At 59.1% G+C, this 20,268-nt stretch overlaps 1 protein-coding gene across 1 annotated transcript in view; it reads left to right on the top strand.

Annotated features, from left to right (window-relative positions):
- The window catches only part of B4GALNT4 (beta-1,4-N-acetyl-galactosaminyltransferase 4), a 23,975-nt gene extending 3,750 nt beyond the window's left edge, over positions 1 to 20,225 (top strand). Inside the window, exons 2-20 of the mRNA XM_019474350.1 lie at positions 4,755 to 4,870; positions 7,653 to 7,763; positions 8,474 to 8,569; positions 8,926 to 9,016; positions 9,288 to 9,388; positions 10,147 to 10,214; positions 10,718 to 10,796; positions 12,585 to 12,651; positions 14,216 to 14,359; positions 14,609 to 14,718; positions 15,056 to 15,156; positions 15,549 to 15,648; positions 16,558 to 17,813; positions 17,991 to 18,298; positions 18,554 to 18,707; positions 19,085 to 19,157; positions 19,250 to 19,403; positions 19,773 to 19,899; positions 20,111 to 20,225. Of these exons, the coding sequence (XP_019329895.1) occupies positions 4,755 to 4,870; positions 7,653 to 7,763; positions 8,474 to 8,569; positions 8,926 to 9,016; positions 9,288 to 9,388; positions 10,147 to 10,214; positions 10,718 to 10,796; positions 12,585 to 12,651; positions 14,216 to 14,359; positions 14,609 to 14,718; positions 15,056 to 15,156; positions 15,549 to 15,648; positions 16,558 to 17,813; positions 17,991 to 18,298; positions 18,554 to 18,707; positions 19,085 to 19,157; positions 19,250 to 19,403; positions 19,773 to 19,899; positions 20,111 to 20,225 (3,371 nt within the window). The remainder of the gene's footprint in view (positions 1 to 4,754; positions 4,871 to 7,652; positions 7,764 to 8,473; positions 8,570 to 8,925; positions 9,017 to 9,287; positions 9,389 to 10,146; positions 10,215 to 10,717; positions 10,797 to 12,584; positions 12,652 to 14,215; positions 14,360 to 14,608; positions 14,719 to 15,055; positions 15,157 to 15,548; positions 15,649 to 16,557; positions 17,814 to 17,990; positions 18,299 to 18,553; positions 18,708 to 19,084; positions 19,158 to 19,249; positions 19,404 to 19,772; positions 19,900 to 20,110) is intronic.
- The last annotated feature ends 43 nt before the right edge of the window (positions 20,226 to 20,268 follow it).

Genomic DNA, 20,268 nt, shown 5'->3' with positions numbered 1-20,268 from the left:
GGCTCCGCGGGGCACTTCCAAAATGTAGCTTTAAGTCGTTTTTTTTTTTTTTTTAAGCACAAGATTTTGGGGGTTGGAGCTCAGATGCAATGTTTTGCTGGAATATCATAATTTTTCCAGTCCTCTCCAGTCCCAGCCAGCTTGCCTGCATCTTTATCGGGGCTTTGAAGGGACTGGGAGCTTTGCAGGCAGCCAGGCTTGGACAGGGGGGTGCAGGGCAAGCAGGGGACAAACACGGGGGGGCTGAAGGGGATGGGGAGCCCTGCGGAGGGCTGTATTACAGTGGGATGTGGCTCCTGGCAATGGATAAATCACTCTGCATGTCTGCTCTGGCGCATCAGCTTGGTGGGAAAGGGGTTGGAAATAATACAGGGACTGTGCCCTGAATCCCACCCAGCCGATGTGCTTGGGAACTTGGGCTGGGGTGCGTCATTTCTCCTCTCGCTGGCTGAACCCAGGCGCTTGGTGCCCTTCGGGGTCTGTTTTGGGGGGAAAAGAGAGAAGAAGGGTCCTAAGGGTCCTCAGCTGCTGTTGGTGCTGCTGCCGGAGGCTTCTCCTGAAGGAAGAAGTCTCAACTCTGAAGACCCAAGGGCTCAGCATCGTTCACCCGGACACACAGCCTGGAGCAAAGCAGGATTGGACTCTGACTGTGTACCTGTGTCAGATGGGAGGATGCTGTGAGGTCCTGGGCAGTGCTGCCTCCTCCTCCAGTGCCGTGCCCACCACTGAGCCGATGCTCTTCGTTACTGAAGAGTCCTTGTCTGCCACTCAGGGGTTTTCATCCTTGCATGGGCACCTTTGGGACGGGGAGCAGAGCCGTGGCTGGAGCTGGAGCTGGGCAGAGTGTGCCAAGGTATTCCCCGACTGCTGTCCCATCCTGGTCTCTCCGGTGGCTCCATCCATTCCGTACGCGGTTGCCTGATGGCAGGGACCAGCATCCCACCCGACATCTCCCCATGGGACCCTTCCTGTTGAGCAGCCGGAGCTTGTCAGGGCCGAGCATCCAGCTGGAGGGCAGGAGCCAGGGATTTTGGGAATCCCAGCCCTGATCCTTTTGTGGACACTCCTGTGAGCTTCCCGCTATCTGTGCTGAGGGAGCTCGGCTTGCTGGGTCGTGTCTGGGTTTATCCCTGGGTGACTGGTCTGGGAATGTGGTAGGTGAGAGTGGAGCAAGCTTGCAGCAAGCGACTGTGGAGGGGAGACTTGTTAGAAGCAATTAGGAGATGTGGGAGGAAGCGTAAGCGAGGGGCATCTCTAACCACGTTGAAGGGTTTGGGAAGGGTCCAGAAAGCTGCAGGAGAAATCCCGGCTCCAAAACCCATCCGAAGAAAGGGGCTGTGTTCGGGGCGAGCGAGCTGTGTGCTGTCAGCCGAGCAGGAGGGGAAGAGGAGGGAGGTGGGGAGGCAGGAGTTTGCTGCATGAAAGGCCCTCTGTGCTTCCCAGCGGAGGGGGGAGGCGGCATGAAGGGGGTTTATATGACCGTGATAACGGGGAAGCTCGTCTCCCCCGGGGAGGCATCGCCCTGGTCTCTGCACTGTGCGATGGGGTTGGTGCTTGGTCCCTTGCACCCATGGTCTCATCCTGAGGACTGCTCCCGGCCCTGGCTCGTTGTCTGGAGGCTGCTGTGAGTCAAAGCTGGTTCATGCGATAGCGTGTGCATCTCCTGCCCCCTCCTTGCGCTGCTCTGAAAGCATTAGCGTTGCTCCCGTGCTTGCTGGGGGAAGAGCTCTTAATGCATCCCTGCCGAGCATCCCCTGGGTAATGCCATCCCCCGAGCGAGCAGGTCCCTCGCTCGTCCTCCAGACCTTCCCCCATCCTCTCACCTCCTCCTACCCGCCTTTACGCGGCTTTCTGGTCCTTGAAAAAGAGGCAGGTTAGCAGAACTAATCAGTGCGGCGGTGCTGGCTGTGCATCCTGGGGGGGATGCTGGGGGAGCAGCCGGGCTGGGCATGGCTGGCGGGTGGTTCCCGAGGGTGCTGGGAAGATGCATAGGAGGAAACCGAACCCCCCCCTTCCTCCCAGCACTGCTTTCTCCCTCCTCTTCTTCTCGTACCCTGTGACCCGCTCCTCTCTCGCAGGGGTGAGGTTCAGACCAAAGGGGCTCGATTGGTACAAGGTGCTGGCCTTTCCCTCCCCTTATCAAGGGGGTCATTTATTTTCAGTTCCCACACAGGCTGATTAGCATTTGGGTGTTTGGCTAAGGCTGTCCTTGACTTTCCTATCCGATATTTGAATTGCAGGGGAATAAACATCGGCGCAGAAGCCTGGAAGCCTTTTTCCAGGGCTCTGCTGGCGCTTTCGCTCCTCCTGGGATGCGGGCACCTCACGTGCCTCCCCGTCGAGAAGAGAGAGGGTTTTGCTGAAGGCACACAGGTTTTGAGCCTCAGTCTTACTTAAACCCCGTCAGAGCAGTGGTGACATTTAATTTAGGTGCAAACCAAAGTAGGGAGCACAAGCCCTGTCCTGCTCCTTTACGGTGGGGAGTTGCTTGAGCTTGAGAGGGTCCCTGATGAGGATGGAGCTGGGTGACGGGGATGGAGAGTGAGCGGTGGGCTCATGGCTTTGGGTCTTGAGAGCCTCCGAGGACGGAGCCTGTGCAGCCTCGCTGCGGGGAATGCGTGTTTTTGCCCCCCTTTCCTCCAATTTATATCAAATAATCTCTCTCAAATTTACCCGATGCCTTGCAACAGAGGCCCAAACCTGGGTGCGGTACCCAGAGGTGAGCGAAAAGGGTGAGTGAAGGGGGGTGACCATGTCCAGCCATCCCCTGTGGATGCAGCCTGGGCTGCTGCTGGCTCAGGTATGCTCGCCAGGACCCGGGGCTTGGCAGCAAAGGCCCGTATGGGGGTTTAGTCCGTCCCGGGGACAGGACTTGCAGTGTAGCACCCCCAGCCTGCATCGCAAATGGATGCTGAGCTGGCAAACCTGGCAGAAGAGAGGTTCATCTCCTCCAAGGCTGGGAGAGATACCCTGCGTGGGTACAGCAGAGCCGGCCGCTGCATCCCACCCCTTGGCAGGTCCCTTGGGAGCATTGAACTCCTACTCGTGGCTGTGATTAATCCACAGATCAGCATGGGGGGGAATAATGCTGTCCCAAGTGCTCTGTGCCAGAGCAGCGGCATCTGTGGCCTTGGCACAGTGAGGATCGGCTTTATTTCCACTGCCTGTGCTGGTAGGAACATCCCTAGGAGTGATGGGGGGGGGTCTCGAGAGCGGAGGAGACAAAAGGAGAGTGCTGGACCCAGTCCTGCTCCTCCCTGCGATGCTTCCCCATCGTGCTCCGTGGGGCTGCGGGAGGAACGATGCGGGGATGAAGATGGGCGAGGGGAGGAGGGCGGCTGGAGGGAGGCAGGGAGCTGCCAGGAGAGAGCCAGAGCTGCCAGGGGCTGAAGAATGGCTGAGAGCAGAAGAAGGGGCTTTAGAGCTTAATTTCCTGTCCTCGCGGTGGGGATGGGATTTGTGCTGCCATCTCCAAGGAGATGCCGGCTGCACGGTTGCTGGAATACCAATGGCATGGGAGGCGTGCAGCAGGGGGCTCTGGGTGCACCCCAAGCCCCTCCTTGGCCAGGCTGCGGGGTCCAAAGCTACCCCGGCAGCTCCCACCGTGGCAGCCACTGAGGCTGTTTCGCTTTGGGGGGGTAGGAGTTCCCCAGGACTTGCTGTTGGGGGGAAGGAGGGTGTGGAGGGACTGGGGGGCGTCTTGCCATACCCTTGGGAGTGTGTCAGTGACCCCCTTGCTGTGATGCCCGTGGCCAGGGGACAGGGCTGCGCCACTGCTCGTGATGTCTGGGGCTCCCCCTTATTGAGATATGGGGGCAGGTGGTTACTGGGGGGACCCGCAAGTGTCTGCGGTGGTGGCTCTTAGACACCTGCCTCTCTGAGCATCGCGTTGAGCTTCCCTTGACGCCAGTTTGAAACATGGATGCCAGAAGTGACAGTCAAACCGCGGCAGCGGAGGAGCTGCTGCGTCACCTCCCTCCATCTGACCCTGGTTTTGGGGTGCCTGTCTAAAAAATTCAGAGGCACCCATCTGCTGTGGCAGAGGAAGGGGCTGTGCCCCCCCCCCCCCACCCACCCCAAATAACTAATACATTTTCCAAGTCTGCACTATTATTTTGGGGGAAGTCAGTTATTTTAATGCTGGGAAGCGAGGGCGGTTTAAAATAAACCCTCCCTTCGGAGCCCGAGGAAGATGGGTGTGAGCTGCAGAGGGGAGTCCGTAGGTTGGGAATAATTAATGCAGCACATGGTAATGAAGTCGTCTGCGACGGCGCTGTTAGCAAGGTCTTCGCAATGGTGCCTTTAGTGTGGTGTTGGGGGGTGGGAAGATGGGTTCGGGGAGAATATGTCTGGGGGGGCTTGGAGCTGGTGTGCTCTGGGTAGAGCCATGGGATGCTCCGAGGGAGCCAGGGGCCGGAGGGGCAGGGGAGCAGGGATGCGTCGCCAAGGATGGATGTGGAGTGAGATCCCACAGGAGCTTACCCCAGCCATCCCTTACGTAAAGGGCCACGAACTGGACTGCGGGAGGTGTAATTAAACCTGATGCTGATGAGCTGCTGCAAGCTGCTTAGTACAAATGTAATGAGGGGAATCGCAGCCAGACCCCCCCGCTGGGAGCAGCGGTGATGGCAGTGCCTGCCCTTCCCCATGCTGGGGTGAGGGGGTGTCCCCAAAAGAGGAGCGGTGTTGGGATGGGGAGGATGTGGGAGGTGGCTGTGGTCTCATTCCTTCTTCTTCTTCTGCTCCCCTTGCAGATGGCGAGAGGCTGGGGGAGGTGACTGATCCCGGCAGGCGGCCGGCAGCAGCCCAGGCATTGGCATGGCGGAGGAAAGCCGAGGACTCCAGCGAGAGCCACGAGGAGGAGCCCATGGTAATCAGGGAGCCGGAGCGTGGTCAGGTGGGAAGGGACCTATGGAGGTTGCTGGTCCGAGTCCCCTACGCAACACACGGCCAACTAGAGCAGGGTGCTCCAAGCCTTGTCCAACGGAGTAGATCCAAGGATGGAGAGGGCACAACCTCTCTGGTTCTGCTCAGCAACCCTCATGGTGGATAAAAAAAAATCCCTAATATCCCATTGAAACTTCTAGTGTTGCGCCTCTTGCCTTGTCGCTGTGCTCCTCTGAGAAGAGTCTGGCATCATCTTCTCTGCACCCCTCTCTTGCGTAGCTGTCAATGGCAATAAGGTCCTGCTTTGCTGGGCAAAGCCACCTTCTCCTGTGTCCTCTGCTCCATCTTGCTAACCTCCACTTGCCTCTCCTAGACTGGAGAGCCCCAAACTGGACCCAGTATACCCCAGGTGGGGTCTCCAAGCAGAAACTGGAGAGAGGATCTCTCCTTGCTAACAGCCCAGGACGCACTTGGCATCATAGCCACGAGGACACCCTGTTGTTCCCTGTTCAGCTTGTCACCAAGCCCTTGTTCAACACCCTGCTGTTCCCTGTTCAGCTTGTCACCAAGCCCTTGTTCAACACCCTGCTGTCCCCTGTTCAACCTGTTGTCACCAAGAGGCTTCGGAGCAGGGCAGGTTGGTGGGATGGTGGGAGAGGGAAGCCACGTGGTCTCCCCTGCCCCATCCCAACAGCAGGTCACTGCCAAACTGCTGCAAGTCCCCATGACAGCGAGTTGCCATCGGGGTGGGCATTGCTTGGGCTATTCCCAAGCCGTGGTACTTTGAGCACGGGTGAGTGTTTCGTTGTCTGGAGGGAGGAGAAAGCATCGAGTCCCTGCAGCCAGAGCCCTCTTGGTGCCCATCGCTTTATGCCTAGCCCTGCTCGGTGTCTTTCACAGCTGCTGGACATCTACAGCATCGCTGGCTCTGCAATTAAAAGCCCAGCCCACCTTCAGCAAATAACCCACCCCCCTGTTTCCAGCTGTGGGGAGCTGGGCTGTGAATAGTCCCCTCTGTTGGGGCAGGCAGGGGAAAAGTTCACTCCAGTTTGAAAGCAAACAGCCTGCTCGAAAGGACTCCGCAAACCGGAGCACAAAAATGCTGCTTCAAAAAAGGAGATGGAAAACTTTCCTCCTGGTGAGCTCCCAACCGCGGATCTTGCTGTCGGCACAGCTGGTCCTTTATCTTTGGGGCAGGGCAGGGACGCCGGTGGCTTGTCCTCTCCACATGTCTCACCCGAGGGATGGAGACCTGTCCCGGTCCCTCTCCACAGAGGGACAGAGAGGTTTTTCCCGGTGCTGGGGGTGGAGAGCTGCGTGCCAGTAAGGAGAGCCGGCTTTGGGCTAGGCAGCAATTAAGCGGTGAGAAATACGGATGGAGAAGAGGCTGATTGCACCTGGCTGGCTGGCAGGGGATGGGCGAGAAAGGACGACCCCTGCTCTGATCTATCCCAGCTCCTCATAAATAAGGGACAGAGGGACAAAGGAAGAAAATGAGGTGCCCGGAGAAAGCATGGGCTGGTGTGGGGTGAGGACAGAGGGGGACAGCGGGAATTGCATCTCGGCTTTCCCCGGGAGGAGGATGAATCCTCCAACAAGCGCGGCACAGTTATGCCACCTCCCTAATCACGTCTTTCAAGGGCACTGCTCCCCTCCTCCGGGATGCTAATGAGTTTGTTTAGGCAAAGTTTGCTAATTATTTCTTTGGCACTGTGCATCCTAATGGGCTGTGCTTCGTTGATGCTGTGGTTGTTCTTGCCTGGGCTCGGAGCCAGGCTCTGCTTTCAGAGAGGGTCGGCTCTGCTCTTCGGGGGGTGGCACGGTCCCTCCTTGCCTGGCTGAGGCCATGGGGGACAATGACTGTGAATCCTCCTGGGACAGGTGGCAGGGACATCCATGCCCCCCTCGGTCCCATCCCCGGAGAGGGCTGGTGCTGAGTGCAGGCGTCACCAGTGTGACGATGGGCTGTGACACCAGCCAGGTCCCCGTGTGACAGGCGCAGCTTCCCATCACCCCAAGCAAGGGACAGAGTGGCGGGTTGGTGGTCGCTTTGGAGAGGGTTGGTGGCTCTTCCTTCCCCATGTCCCTCCTCTGCCTGCGCTCCCTGGGATGCGATGGCAGAGAGTTGGGGCAATGTCCGCGGGGGTGGCACGGGCTCGCTCCGGCTCTGCCTGTGGCTGCCAACGTGGTAGAAGAGGAGGATGCTCTGGGCGGGGTCCAGAAAGCCTGGCTCTTCCTTGCCACCCATCACCTTTTCGGCAAGCCGGGGGCACATGAATGCTCACCTAATCTCTCTAAATTACAAGACACAAGCGATCGGATTAACCTAATCCCTTTTAAAGGAAGAGGGGGAGCAGAAGCATCCTGCTTCTTCTTCCACCCGTGAGTGGATGTAGAGATTGCTTTTGCTCTTTTGGAGACGGAGCCCAAAATACTCTGTTTCCAGTAGCCCATCAGACCAGGCAAATATTTTGGATGAACAGAAAACTCACTGTTTGGGAGAAGTTTCTCTCCTTGGCAGAGGAAGGGAAACAAGTTTAGCTGGAACATTTTGAAACTCTGCTCCCTAGGACACCTTGCCAATATTTTTTTGCCTCCTCCTGCCCCTGCTTTCCTTTGCCATTAGCCTTGAAAGCTTTCGCCTCGGTTTGGCAACGCTTGACATCCAAAATGAGATGTTTAGATCTAGGGAGACCTCCTGCAAGCACAGCCAGGCTGGCCCCGATCCCCCCATCTCTCATCTCTCCCTCCTGCTTCCTTGGCAGAACGACGGGCAGGACTTGGACGGCTGGTTTTCCAGAGGCCAACGGTCCGACCGAGCCACCACGCACCCCAAACTCAACCTGACCAAGCAGGCTTTGCCCTGGAACGAGCAGGTAAGCGGGCAGGGAGCAGCAAAGGGGGTGATGGTGGAGGAGGAGGTCCCAGGAGGAGGTCCACCCAGCCTCTCGTTGGGGAGCCTGCAGCCCATGTCTCCCCAGCGTGCCAGGCTTCAAAGTCATCTCCAGCCATCCTCCTCCCTGGTCTCCATCACCCAGCCTGGCCCGGGGGCTCTGTCTGGTCCCGCAGTCAACGTGGTGTCCATGAGGATGAGCTCCTTGCCTGTGTGCGAGGAGCCGGCGGGTGCGTGTTGTGGGTGTGCATCAGCTCCCTCGTCAGGGTGTGCCCCCACGCGTGGGTGTGCAAGGGGGCATCTTGCTGCATGTCTTCTCCAGATGGGTCCATGCTGTGCCCGTCTCCTGGTGCTGGCTGTGTGCTGGTGGGATGGATGCTGGGGGTGGGTGGAGGATGGGGTTGGGCCTTTGGTGCCATATCCAGACAACATCCCTTGTCCAAGTGTGCTTGGGAACCAAAGGAGCAGCAGCAGGAGGAGGGTTATCTCCTGGGGGTTGGTGTCCTGACCCTGGGGCTGGCACAGGGATGGGAGCTCAGCCTTTCCTCAGTGTCACTGCAGAAGAGCTGAGGCCGGGCAGGTGACATCCCTAGGGCTTGACATGCACGTTTCAGCCTGCCCTAATGCTGTCCTTGGGAGGTGAGGGGGGATGTGAGGAGGACACCCTGCTCATCTGCCTCTCTCGTCCCGCAGTACAAAGGGAAGGCAAACTTGCACGTCTTCGAAGACTGGTGCGGAGGGGCCGTGAGGCACCTGAGGAAGAACCTCCATTTTCCGCTCTTTCCCCACGTGAGTCCCGGGCCTGATGGTGGTGGGTCGGAGGGAGGGTCCGCTTATCCCTCTCTGGATGCTGCTGGATCTCCACTGGCTGTGGGCTTGGTCCTCAAGACCTTTGCTTGCAGGCTTTTGGGTTTGGTTCAGGGCAGGTAATTCCCAGCAGAGCAGGGATGGAGGGAGAGGTGGGTGGTGGTGGGACCTCCATGTCCCCTCTGGTGTCAGGGGCACAGGACCCCGGGATAACAAGGAGGAGGTGGGCTGGGTGATGTTGGTGCCAGGCATGAGCCTGGGCACGAACTGTTCATGCTTTCATGTCTCTCTCTCTCCTCCACGAACTGTTCATGCTTTCATGTCTCTCTCCTCTGCAGACCCGCACCACAGTGAAAAAGCTGGCTGTGTCGCCCAAGTGGAAGAACTACGGGCTGAGGATTTTTGGCTACATCCACCCCTTCAAGGATGGTGAGTGATGGAGCTTGGCCTCTTCTCCCCCTGCAGCAATGTGGAGAAGCTGCCTCCTTCCCCCTTCTTGGGCCACACGAGGACAGAAGGGCTCTTAGAGACTGTCCCCAAACCCCTGGGTCCTGGGCAGGAGCTCCATGGTTGCTTCGAAGGGAGACGAAGCCCCGATCCCCTCCAGGACAGAGGCACAACGTGGGGTCTCGGGTGACCCCATCGCCTCTGTCCATCTGCTGTATCCCGCCGTGGTGACCTTCTCCTTTGCTCTCCCCAGGGGATTTCCAGTTTTCTGTGGCATCGGATGACAATTCGGAGTTCTGGCTCAGCTCTGACGAGAGTCCGTCCAACTCCCGGCTGGCTGCATTCGTGGGCAAGGTACGCGCCGTCATCCTTGACCCTCTGCCTTTCCCTGCACCGGGGATGGTCGAGCTCCCACCGAGGGCGTCTACTCCCTCGGGGTGCCTTGCTCCTCGCTCCCAGTATGCTGATAACCATCCTGAGTGCCTTTTGGGGATCTCTAGCACTCGATTAACGATGTTTCAAACCCATGGGCGCTCTTCAGCCACCACAAATTCTCCCTTCTACAAGTGCCTCTGCTGCAGCAGCTCTTAAAGGGAGCGTGCAGGGTCCGTGTGTGACTTTGCCAGAGGCAGCTCACCTGCTTCTTTGCCCCCTTAGGAAATGCCGGGCTATTTCAGCCTGGTCCCATCTCTGCCCCTGGCCAGGCCTGGGTTGGCTTCTGAAGGACCATCTGCCCCTTGGTCCCATCCTAGTTGTAGCTACCAAAGACCAGCTTATGTCCCAGATTTAATATTTGCTCCTGGATTTCCTTGGCGTTAACTCTTATAACTGGAAACCCTGTGGTCCGTCATCGCACCCATGCATTTTTGGGATCTTAGTATTGTTGGCCGGTGACAAGTTCTTGTGGCTGGAGTGCCACCAGCTGGGGACAAGCAGGCCCTGGGATAGAGCTCCTGGGATATCCTCCTGCCTGAAGAGCTGTTCTGCAGCATGGCATAGTGCCCGATGGAGGTGGAGGAGAGATTCTCACAGCCCGGTGGGGTTTGGACCTCGTGCCCGCTTGGCCCGTGGTGTCCCTGGTGCTCTCACACGCTCCTCCTTCCTTCCTCCAGCTGGGCACTGAGTGGACGGCGCCGGGAGAGTTCACCAAATTCAGCTCGCAAGTCTCCAAGCCTTTACGGTAAGTGTGTCCTTGCTCCTGCTGCACATTCTGGGTGGATGGAGTTGGGGAGACCAACGCTGGCTCCACACGGACTCTGACCAGTTCCTCCTCCCCAGGAGGAGACCCTGGCCATGGTCTCTTCCCAAAAGGCATGTGGGGTCTGGGCTGGACAGGAGCTCAACCAACCATGCCCCCAGGCCCATGGCTTGAAGATGTTGGGGGCTGCAGCCACCTCTGCAGATGATGACGTGGGGACGGGGGATCCCCCCGATCTCATGAAGCTTCTCAGCAGTGGGATGGAGGAATCATAGAATCATTGAGGTTGGAAAAGACCTCTAAGAGGAGCAGATACCCACATCACACTGCCTGTCTCCTTGCCCCAGGAAGGTTTAGCCACATGTGAGCAAGACAGAGGCGGTTTCCTGAGATGGCTCCTCTAGCGGGAGAGCTCCCATCGCACTGGCAGTGGTAGCAGTCAGCTCAGCAATGTTTTCTAACTGGCTTCTTCCCTTCTTGCGCAGCCTCATGTCCTCCAGACGCTACTACTTCGAGCTGCTCCACAAACAAGACGACCGAGGTTCAGACCACGTGGAAGTTGGCGTGAGTAAATGTCCCCGCCCTGTGCTCCTTTCAAGGCTTGTCCTGTCAAGAGCTGATGCCAGGGCTTTTCCCAATGTGCATTAAAACACTTTATCCTGGAGCAAAGCCACGATTTCCCCCTCCCATGGCTGCCAGCGGCTCAGCGACGAGTCAGCGTCACTTTGACAGAGCTGGGGCTCGTCTTCCCATCTCCCTGGGCTATTCCTGTGCAGGACGCCTGGCACGGGCTGCTTTTCTCCGTGCTCATCCGACCCTTTTGTGCTGCTGGCCTTTCGGGAGCTAAAGATGCTGCCGTCCCTCGCTTGTGCTCCTGCCTTGCTGATGTGCTCCCGTAATGGATGCTAACGGAGCAGCCCCTTCGCTCCGGGCTCCAGTGGCGCTGGGACACCCAGTTCTGCGTGGCCGGTCCCATCCCTTCTCCTTTGTCTTTGTCCTTCTGCAGAAGGGCTGGCAGAGGCAGAAAGGTCCCCCATGGGCTTCTTCTCTGAGGAGCCCATTGCCATGGGCAAGGAGAGCCCAGACTGTGTAAGGTCAGAGCAGGCAGGTCCCAGGACACCATCTGTGAGTGGCAGCCCATCTTGCTGGCTTGCATCCCAGGGTCAGTGGTGGGAGAGATGGCCGAGATGATGGAGCGGGTCCCTTTTTTCTTCTCTCCCTTAGAGATACCATGAGTTTCAAATCTGAACTTGTCTGCCTTGGCTGCACAACCCTGGCAAAGCCTGGAATGTGTGTGTTGGGAGATCAGGCTGTCTTCGGGAGGGGAATATGTTGGCTCGTTAGCAAAGGTTTCCTTTCTCCCAAGCAGTCATTAATCACTGGAGTCAAACTTGTGCCAGCAAAGCATCAGAGAGGCTGACAACACCCCTTCCTCGCTGGCTCCCTCCTCCCCGTCGCTCAACCTCACCCTCCCAGGGCTCCATCTCAGTCCATCCCGATAAGATCTGCATTTCTGCTGTGAAAAACAAATAGATGGGGGAGACATTTTTTTGCTGGAGGGAGGGAAGCCTTTCAGATGTTCAGAAAGAAACAACAAAAAAGCAGGACCCTAATGCATCTCTCCCTGTGGGTATTTAAGGGCTTGTCTGGACAAAGGCTCGACATGCTTTTAAAATACACGTAGTTAAATCAGCGCAGGCAGCTGTGAAGACCCTCTTTAAGTCAACGCAAACTCGTCTGCTGTTAATGTGCCTTCACGCAGCACCGGAGCAGGGCGCAGGAAGGAGAGGAGGCGTTGTAGGTCTCGGTGCATGTTGGCTTTGGCTCTGGTCCTTGATGGGTGCCGTGGCCTCCCTGCTCTGTTCCCCAAGGTTGAAGCGGGGCGTGTGGAGAAGCTGCCCCGTGCCCTGGCATCGTCCCTCCCCTGCGAGGCAGGACGTGTGGCTGTGCTGCCTCCCATGATGTTATTGATGCCGCTGCTGATGCGGGGCTGAATCTGGCCTGCCTGGCCCAGAGGACCACAGGTGGCCATGTGGCAGTCCCGAGAGGGAAGCAGCATGAGCCTGTGTCCTACCTCCAGGAGCCTTCCCCTCTCTGACCACACAGGGGATGCCTGCTAATCTCAAATCACCTGGGGTAAAGGCAGGAGATGGGCCTGGGTCTGTGCTGGGGCAGGATCAGTCCTCTCCCTTGTTTCTCTCCTGCAGGGTTGGGGCTGGGATCAATGCAGGCAAGTTTCTGGGAGCTGAGGATGGGGGAGGACCCACCCTAGGGTGCCTGGGGTTGGGCAGCTGCATCCTGAACCCCTGCCACCCTCCCACTCATTCTCCATCTCCTTTTATTTTTTCCTAGTGGCGAGTTTTCCTCCCCAGCTTGAAGTTCGAAGTGATCGACTCCTCCTACATCTCTCTGTACACAGGTAAGGCTCACGCGTGTCCGCCTGCAGCCATGGCAAGCAAGCCCTTGAGGGGGCTGTATGTGTTGGTGCAGCCGGGGAGAGACAGCACCAGAGCCCGGGAAGAAAACCAGATCCTGGGAAATCAGATCCTGGGGGAAGATCTCAGCCTCTCAACCCCCCTAGAGCTTCTGCTGGGTGTAAGGAAGGAGGCAAGGGGCTGTGGTGGGTAGGGATGATGCTGGGAGCGTGCTGCGACCCTCCTAAAAATGGCATGCAAGGTGGCACGCCACGGAAGCACAGCTCTCCTGGTGCTCCAGCCTCGTCCCTGCTAATGAGACCACAGAGGGCTGGCTTCTTGGCCTGGCCCTGAGTTATGAAGAGCTGTCGTGTAAGCAGGGATGGATGGCGCAAGGTTTAATTAAATCTATAGATCTTCTGCTTCCTGCCCCTTCCCTGGCAGCAGGAAGGGACTTGATAGATGGGTCCTGCCCCAGTGCTCAATACGCTGGAGGACTGGTCATCAAACATGCTCTGGAAGGTGTCGATAGCGCAGGAGGGGACAGGCAACAGGTGGGGATCAATGGGGAGAAGAGGGATGGAGGGGTATTGCTGGTGTTGATGCCGGTTCCCATGAGATGGATGAAATGCAGATAAATTCCTCCCTGACCGCTATCCGTCAGTGCTGTCTCTTTCTGCTTCTCTTTCCTGCTTCCCGGCTCCCTCAGACCCCAGCAGCATCCCAGGGCAAAGCCACATCACTCGTGGGGAGCCCATCCCCGTGGCGTGGGGGACGCCAGCAGCACACGGAGCATCCTCCTTCCTTCCTTTTCTCTGGGCTTTTCCAGGGGTTGCAGCCCAACCTCAGCCAGCTGCACGGAGGCGTTTGGGGAGCCTTTCCCTGCTGCAAGCAGAAGAATTTGGGGCTCAGAAAAGGGGGTCCTGTTCACTTCAGGACCTGCCTGCTTCCCTGCAGCTCTGTAGCAGGGCTGCCTGGAAAGGGAGCACCCTTGGGTGCTCAGGCAGGCAGCTCTGAGTGTGGCGATGGTGACTGGAGCAAGGTGACCTCCCTCAGGGAGGTTCGGCGGGGCTGGTTGATAGCCAAGGACAACATGCCACCCTCATCCCTGAATAGGAGGCAACACCAGCTCACGTTGCATTTACCTGCACCTCTATGGGGAAGAACATTCACGGTTTAATTCCTGTGTCCTTGGGAGTTAAAGCCCCCAAGCATTCCCACCCCTTGTCTTTGAGCGTGGTGTGGTGCTGTAATCGGAGCTGGGCTGCCTGGCTGAGATCAGTTGTACCCTTGTCCTCTCGGTGCTCATTAGTTGATGGCAATAATCATTAGGCTGATTAGTCACGGGGTCTGTGAGGGTGTGAGAGGGCTGGAGGAGCTGCGTTTGCCCTCGTGCAAACACATCAGCTCCCCTTGTTCCCCTGGGAGCAGGAGGAATCCACAATCCTCCGAGCCTTCTTGGTGGGAGGGATGGAGAGGTTGGGAAGTGCCACCTTGGAGGATGCTCCTGGAGCAATGCTCCGTATGCATATGCCTGTGGGGTTCAGCCCCTGTCCTCGCGTTCTTCAGATGAATCGTCCCTGAAGATGAACCACGTGGAGCACATCCCGCAGACCTTGGCCAGCCACAGCGGGAGCTACCTCTGGGAGGCACAGCAAGATGAGCACGGGGCTGACATGCTGAAGTCTGACCCCAGGGACACCTTCTTCCTCAGTAAGTGGCTGGGACTGGACCCTTGCACATCTCCGTAGGGTTTTGGGGGAGGAAAAAGGCAGGACCTGGCTGTCACAGGCACCCAGAGCATCCCTCCTACCTTCTGCCCATCTCTTGGGTGGAGGGCATCTCTGCTGGGGTCTATAGGGGGGCAAGCTGGGATAGTTTGGGCTACAGACTATAAGGTGGGTTGGGCTACGGGGGTGGTAGGGCACGGCTTGGGGCTGAGCCGCGGCTGCTTCTCCTCAGCCCCTGCGATCGAGGCCTCCCGAGTGGAGAACGTGCTAGTGCCCTGTGCCTACAGCCCAACCTACGTGGTGAAGGACTTCCCCATCGCCCGCTACCAGGGCCTGCAATTTGTAAGTGTCTCCCTGCAACGGGGATGGGGTCACACGCCCATGGGGGACATGGTGAAGCAGAGTGCTTTGCCCCCACCCCAGGGCAGGGATGTTTCCACCTGGTTAAAATCCAGGAGAAAATGTCCCTCGCTGGAGGATCAGGCTGAGCTTCCCCATCTTGACCCGAAAGGGTTTGGGTTAAAAGCCTCGGGGGGTGTTTGAGATGCTGGGAGTCACCTCAGTGTTGAGGGGCTATGCCGGTGGCCTTGGGTCCATGGCTCCTAGCCCTGCTGGCCCCCGCTTCCTCAGAGCGAGCCTGCTCTGTACCAGGGTGATGGCGGCATGGTCATCTCCTCAGGTCTACCTCTCGTTCGTGTACCCCAATGACTTCACGCGCCTCACTCACATGGAGACGGAGAACAAGTGCTTCTACAGGGAGTCCCCCCTCTACCTGGAGAAGTAAGTGTTGGGGGGGGGGTGGTATTTGGGAATGGTACATGGAGGGGGAGGAAGGGGCTGATGTCAACAGGGCACTCAAAGAGCTGGAGAAACGGTGCTGAGATGATGCATCCTCAGCCATGTGTCGCCAAGCTCCGTCCCCCACAGAAGGGCCACCTCCAGGCTGGCTCTTTTCCCATCTCTCGGGCATGTAGCAGCTTGAGACCTGGCAGTGCTCCTGGATTTTGGGAATCCCAGCTCCCTTCGGAGCCGGGCAGTGCCCGGGTGCCTGCGCTGCAGCCAGGGATGTTCCTCCCTACGCACACGCGGGCTCGCGTTTGTGCGAGCACGTCCCTTTGCGCGTACACCCCTCCCTTATCTCCGGGACCTCATCTTTCCTCTCTGTCTCCCAGGTTTGGTTTTTATAAGTACATGAAGATGGATGAAGAAGAGGAGGATCCACGCCAGCGAGCGTTTCTCTTCCTCAACCCAGACAGTGAGTCACTGCTCCCCGCTGGCAGTTTTTTGGACATCTCTCAGCAGCTTGGCACGGGGCTGAGCACCTGGCATCCTCGCCCACCAGCCCATCCGCTCGGAGATGCAACTCATCGGGATGAGCGATGCCGGGGGGCTCGAGGAGGGCAGGGCTGCGCGGAGCAGCTTGCCTCTGAGCAGTCCCGTGTGCCCTGGGGTCACGCATCCCGCTCGGCTCAGCCACAGAGCGCTGCGGGATATGGGAAGTGGGATGCTAGGGTTGGGATTCGCCCTCCCTGCTTCTTGAAGCCGTGTACCCACATCTCCTGAGTTTGCCTGGTCAGTGGGCAGCAGGATACGACCAGACCTGGTGTGGAGTCTGGGGATGTCTGCGGAGTCTGGGGATGCTCAGGGGGACCCGCAGGAGCCGGGTTGTTCAGAGCCTGCCTTGCTGTCGATTTGCAGCCTGGCAAAGCCCTGGCAGGCTAGGTTTGCTCCCGGATGAAATAAGAGTGGTGCCAAGATGTGACCAAGGTTTGGAGGGGTTAATGGACAGAGCCTGGAGCTGCCAGCCCTGGTGAGCATCAGTCAGTGCCCACCAGCTCTCAGTCTCTGTCGCCCAGCGGCCGTTCGCAGTTTAATCTCTTGCTGGAGACAAGCTTTGCCTCCTTGTCTTGGGCCAGCACGCTGCAGGGGGTTGTGCTGAGCAGCCAGAACCCTTGGGGTATTTATGTCCGCCTTTACTCCCTAGATTTCCTTGAGGAGGAGGAGGAGGAGGAGGAGGAGGAGGAGGAGGAGGAGGAGGAGGAGGAGGAGGAGGAGGAGGAGGAGGAGGAGGAGGAGGAGGAGGAGGAGGAGGAGGAGGAGGAGGAGGAGGAGGAGGAGGAGGAGGAGGAGGAGGAGGAGGAGGAGGAGGAGGAGGAGGAGGAGGAGGAGGAGGAGGAGGAGGAGGAGGAGGAGGAGGAAGGAGTGGATAGCCCTGAGCCCACAGACCCACCTTCTGAAGCCAAGGAGAAGAGTTTTGGGCCGGTAGCTGAAGCCAAAGGGAAAGAGACCCTGCCGGTCACCGGGGATTACGGAGACGACCTGGACTATTACAGCTTTCGCCGCAAGCAGGGCCAGGCCCGGGACGAGGCGAGCATGCCTGGGCAGCCGGGAAGATGGAGCACGTCCCGCCAGACCAGCGCCAGCCCGGCAGCTGTCCCCAAGGACCTCCGTGGCGAGGAGGATGTGGGCCCTGTGCCGGAGCAGGTCCATGGGCGGATGCTCAGTTGGTTACCCCAGGATCCCGGCAAAGGCGAGGAGGATGAACTGGGGCTGCTGGCATCTTCGAAGCGTGCTGGGGCTCTGAGCCTTCAACCCCACCTCTCTGTTCCCATCTTTGGTGGGAAAGCCAAAACGCCGGGTCCCAGCAAGACTGCAGCAACCAGGGAGGACAAAAAGCCCCAGAAAGCCCAGGAGAAGGTCTACGTGACCAGGCTGCAGCTGGGGAAGCGCAAAGCCCCAGCCCAGGAGCCGGTCTTCCCTGGCATCTTCCTTTACCCGAAACCTCTGAAGAAAGTCCATCTTCGCTCCAGGACACCTCAGAAGCATCCCATTGCCTCCAGCAAGCTCCGTGCCGTCCCTGGCCGCCGGACCCCCTGGCTCCTGAGCAACATCTCCAAGGAGACGGACCCTGCCAGTCGGAAGAGCACGCGGGTGGCAGGCAGGAGGTGGGAACGTCCGTCTAAGCTGGGGACCGAGCGGCGGATGCTGCCCAGCCTCCTCGCCCTGGGGACCGAAGGACTCTTCAGTAGGGAGACCCATGAGGACACGACCCCTGGCCCAGGCAGGACAGCGGCCACCACCGATTACAACTCCTCTGAGGTGACCCACTCGGAGGGGACACGGGTGACATCCTTTCTGAAGATGTCAGAAACAACGGCGTCCCAGCAGGAGGAGGGAAGGGGCCAGGAGGAAGAGGAGGAGGAGGAAGAAGAGGTGTCAGACTACAGCTATGAGACCGGGGAGCTGCAGCAGAGCTGGCTGGAGGACTCCATCAACTGGCAGAGGACGTTCAGTGTCAGCTCGGTGGACTTTGAGCTCCTGCGCTCCGACTGGAACGACCTGCGCTGCAATGTGTCGGGCAACCTGCAGCTGAGCGAGAGCGAGGTCGTCGACGTGGTGGCTCAGTACATGGAGAAACTCAACGAGAAGAATGGAGGGTAGGGAGGGAGCAGGGCATGGGTGGGAGGTTGGGGGGGGACGTGTCTTCGCCCCGCTTGTCTCCTTGGGGCTGGGTGAGCTGGATGGTGGGTTCAGGCCAACCCCTCGAGCAAGGGAGCTGCGGGGAGCAGAGCTCACGGCGATGGTGCTTTCAAGTGCTTCTCCTTTCCCTGTAGCATCTACACCCTCCTCAGGATTGTTAATGTGGAGAAGCGTCGGGACACGGCCCGGGGGAACCGCTACCTGCTGGAGCTGGAGCTGGCAGAACGGGGCCAGCGGACGGTGCGGCTCTCCGAGTACGTCTATGTCCTCTTGCACCAGGGCAAGCAGGATGACAGCGCTGAGGCCAACCCCGAAGGGCCAGCCCTGGGGGCCACCGAGCCCCAGCCGAGCACCTGGAGCATCCTCTACGGAAGACCCGTCCTGTGCCGGCCCCTGCGGCTCAGCTGGAAGCAGGACGTCATGGTGCACTTCGTCGTACCTGGTAGGTGACAGAAGGACTCGTCTCTCCAGGGTCTCTGCTGCTCCCTCTGCCTTCAACATCCTCCGGCGGGAGGAAGGCAACCTATTTGCTCCCTGGTTGCATCCTCCAGGCTGGCCCAAGGGGGATGAGGTTCTCTCTTCTCATGAGATGCTGAGGTTATTGCTTCTCATCAGAAGTTTTGGTTTGGTTGGGGAAGGGGGTGCTCTTGGGACCCCCATGTTGAGCCTGAGGGATGTTTGTGGCTGTGTCCGGCAGTGAAGAACCAAGCCCGCTGGGTCCAGCAGTTCATCTCGGACATGGCCCGCCTGTACGGGGCTACGAAGGATGCCAACTTCAACGTCATCCTGGTGGACTTTGACAGTGATGACATGGATGTTGAGAAAGCCCTACAGGATGCCCGACTGCCCCGGTAAGCCACCCCACACGAGCTCCGGGTCCCACCCTGCTGCCCTCGAGGCTGTCGAGAGGGGTCTGCGGGGCTCCTCGTGGTGGGACAGGCCGTCCTGGTGGTGCTCACACAACCTGCTGCTCCTTCCCCAGCCCAGCACGGGTCTCTGCCTCACTGCCCCTCTCCTCCCCCTCTGGTTTGGGAGTTTAAACTTGTTTCCCACGTGGAGGAGACAGGGGTGCAGAAACCTCCTCTGCCTCCGTGGGGGGACCCTCGGCATGAGTTGTAGGCACCTGGCCCCCTTCCTGAGAAGGTCCCCTCTCCTGGCTGATGGTCCCTGTCCACCTCTTGGCTGTGTCCCTTTCGGTCACCAGCACTAACCTGTCCTCTCTCCTCAGCTACCAGTACCTGCGGCGCACAGGGAACTTCGAGCGCTCGGCTGGGCTGCAGGCTGGCGTGGACACGGTCGAGGTGAGCTGGGGGAGAAGAACCAGCTCTCGCCTTGGCTTCTCTCCCGGAGCTGTTTTGCCCTGATCCTCCCACTTGTCTGTCCCCTCCTGTAGGATGGGCACAGCATCGTGTTCCTCTGCGACCTGCACATCCATTTCCCCCCCAATATCCTGGACAGCATCCGGAAGCACTGCGTGGAGGGGAAGCTGGCCTACGCGCCCATTGTCATGAGGCTGAGCTGCGGCAGCTCCCCGCGGGAGCCCAACGGTAAGCGGGGTCCCCTCTGCCGTGACGCCTTTCCAGCTGGAAAACATCCCCCGCCTGCCCGAGGAGAGCTGCGGCACTGGGTTTGGGTTACAGCCAGGCTTGGATGCTCAGGGAGGGTGGGTTTGTTTTGCTCTGGCAAGATGGGATTCAAGCCCAAGGGTGCTCGAGGCGCGCTGGGTGCGATGCCCCCCCAAAACCAGCTGTCACCCGGTGCACCCCCATGGGAGGTGGTGGTGATGGGGACAGACCTGTGGTGGGAAGAGGGGTTGAGACAGGGTGCTCCCAGGTAGCGGGGAGAGCACAGAGGTGAGGGCCTGGGGATTTGGGGGTCCCCCCACACCCCTTGCCTCATTGCTCTCCCCCCTCCAGGCTACTGGGAGGTGAATGGCTTCGGCCTCTTCGGCATCTACAAGTCGGACTTCGACCGTGTGGGAGGGATGAACACGGAGGAGTTCAGAGACCGCTGGGGTGGGGAGGACTGGGAACTCCTGGACAGGTGAGGCTGGGGGTCCCGGCAGCCCCATACCCCTCCCGGGGCAGGGCTGGCCACGCGGATTTGGGCGCATCCCCTGGGAAACCCTCCCTCCTCTCCATCAAGCTGGCTAAAGGCTGGGGCGATGCGGTGGAGAAGGGGCAAAGCCTCCCTTTAGGAGGCCTGCATCCGTCCCCTCCCTTCCCTGAGCGGCTGTCCCTCCGTCCGGCTGCAGGGTCCTTCAGAGCGGGCTGGAGGTGGAGCGCTTGCGTCTCAGGAAGCTTTACCATTACTACCACTCCAAGCGCGGCATGTGGAACACCCGCAGCAAGAAGCTACCCAAGGACTAGCGCCCGAAGCTACAAGCTACCCAAGGACTAGCGCCTGGCCTGC

This window comes from Aptenodytes forsteri, unplaced genomic scaffold (genome assembly GCF_000699145.1).
Source record: "Aptenodytes forsteri isolate BGI_AS27 unplaced genomic scaffold, ASM69914v1 Scaffold329, whole genome shotgun sequence".
Lineage (NCBI taxonomy): Eukaryota > Metazoa > Chordata > Aves > Sphenisciformes > Spheniscidae > Aptenodytes > Aptenodytes forsteri.
Note: the sequence above shows the minus strand (reverse complement) of the source record. Positions and strands in the feature narration are given on the sequence as shown.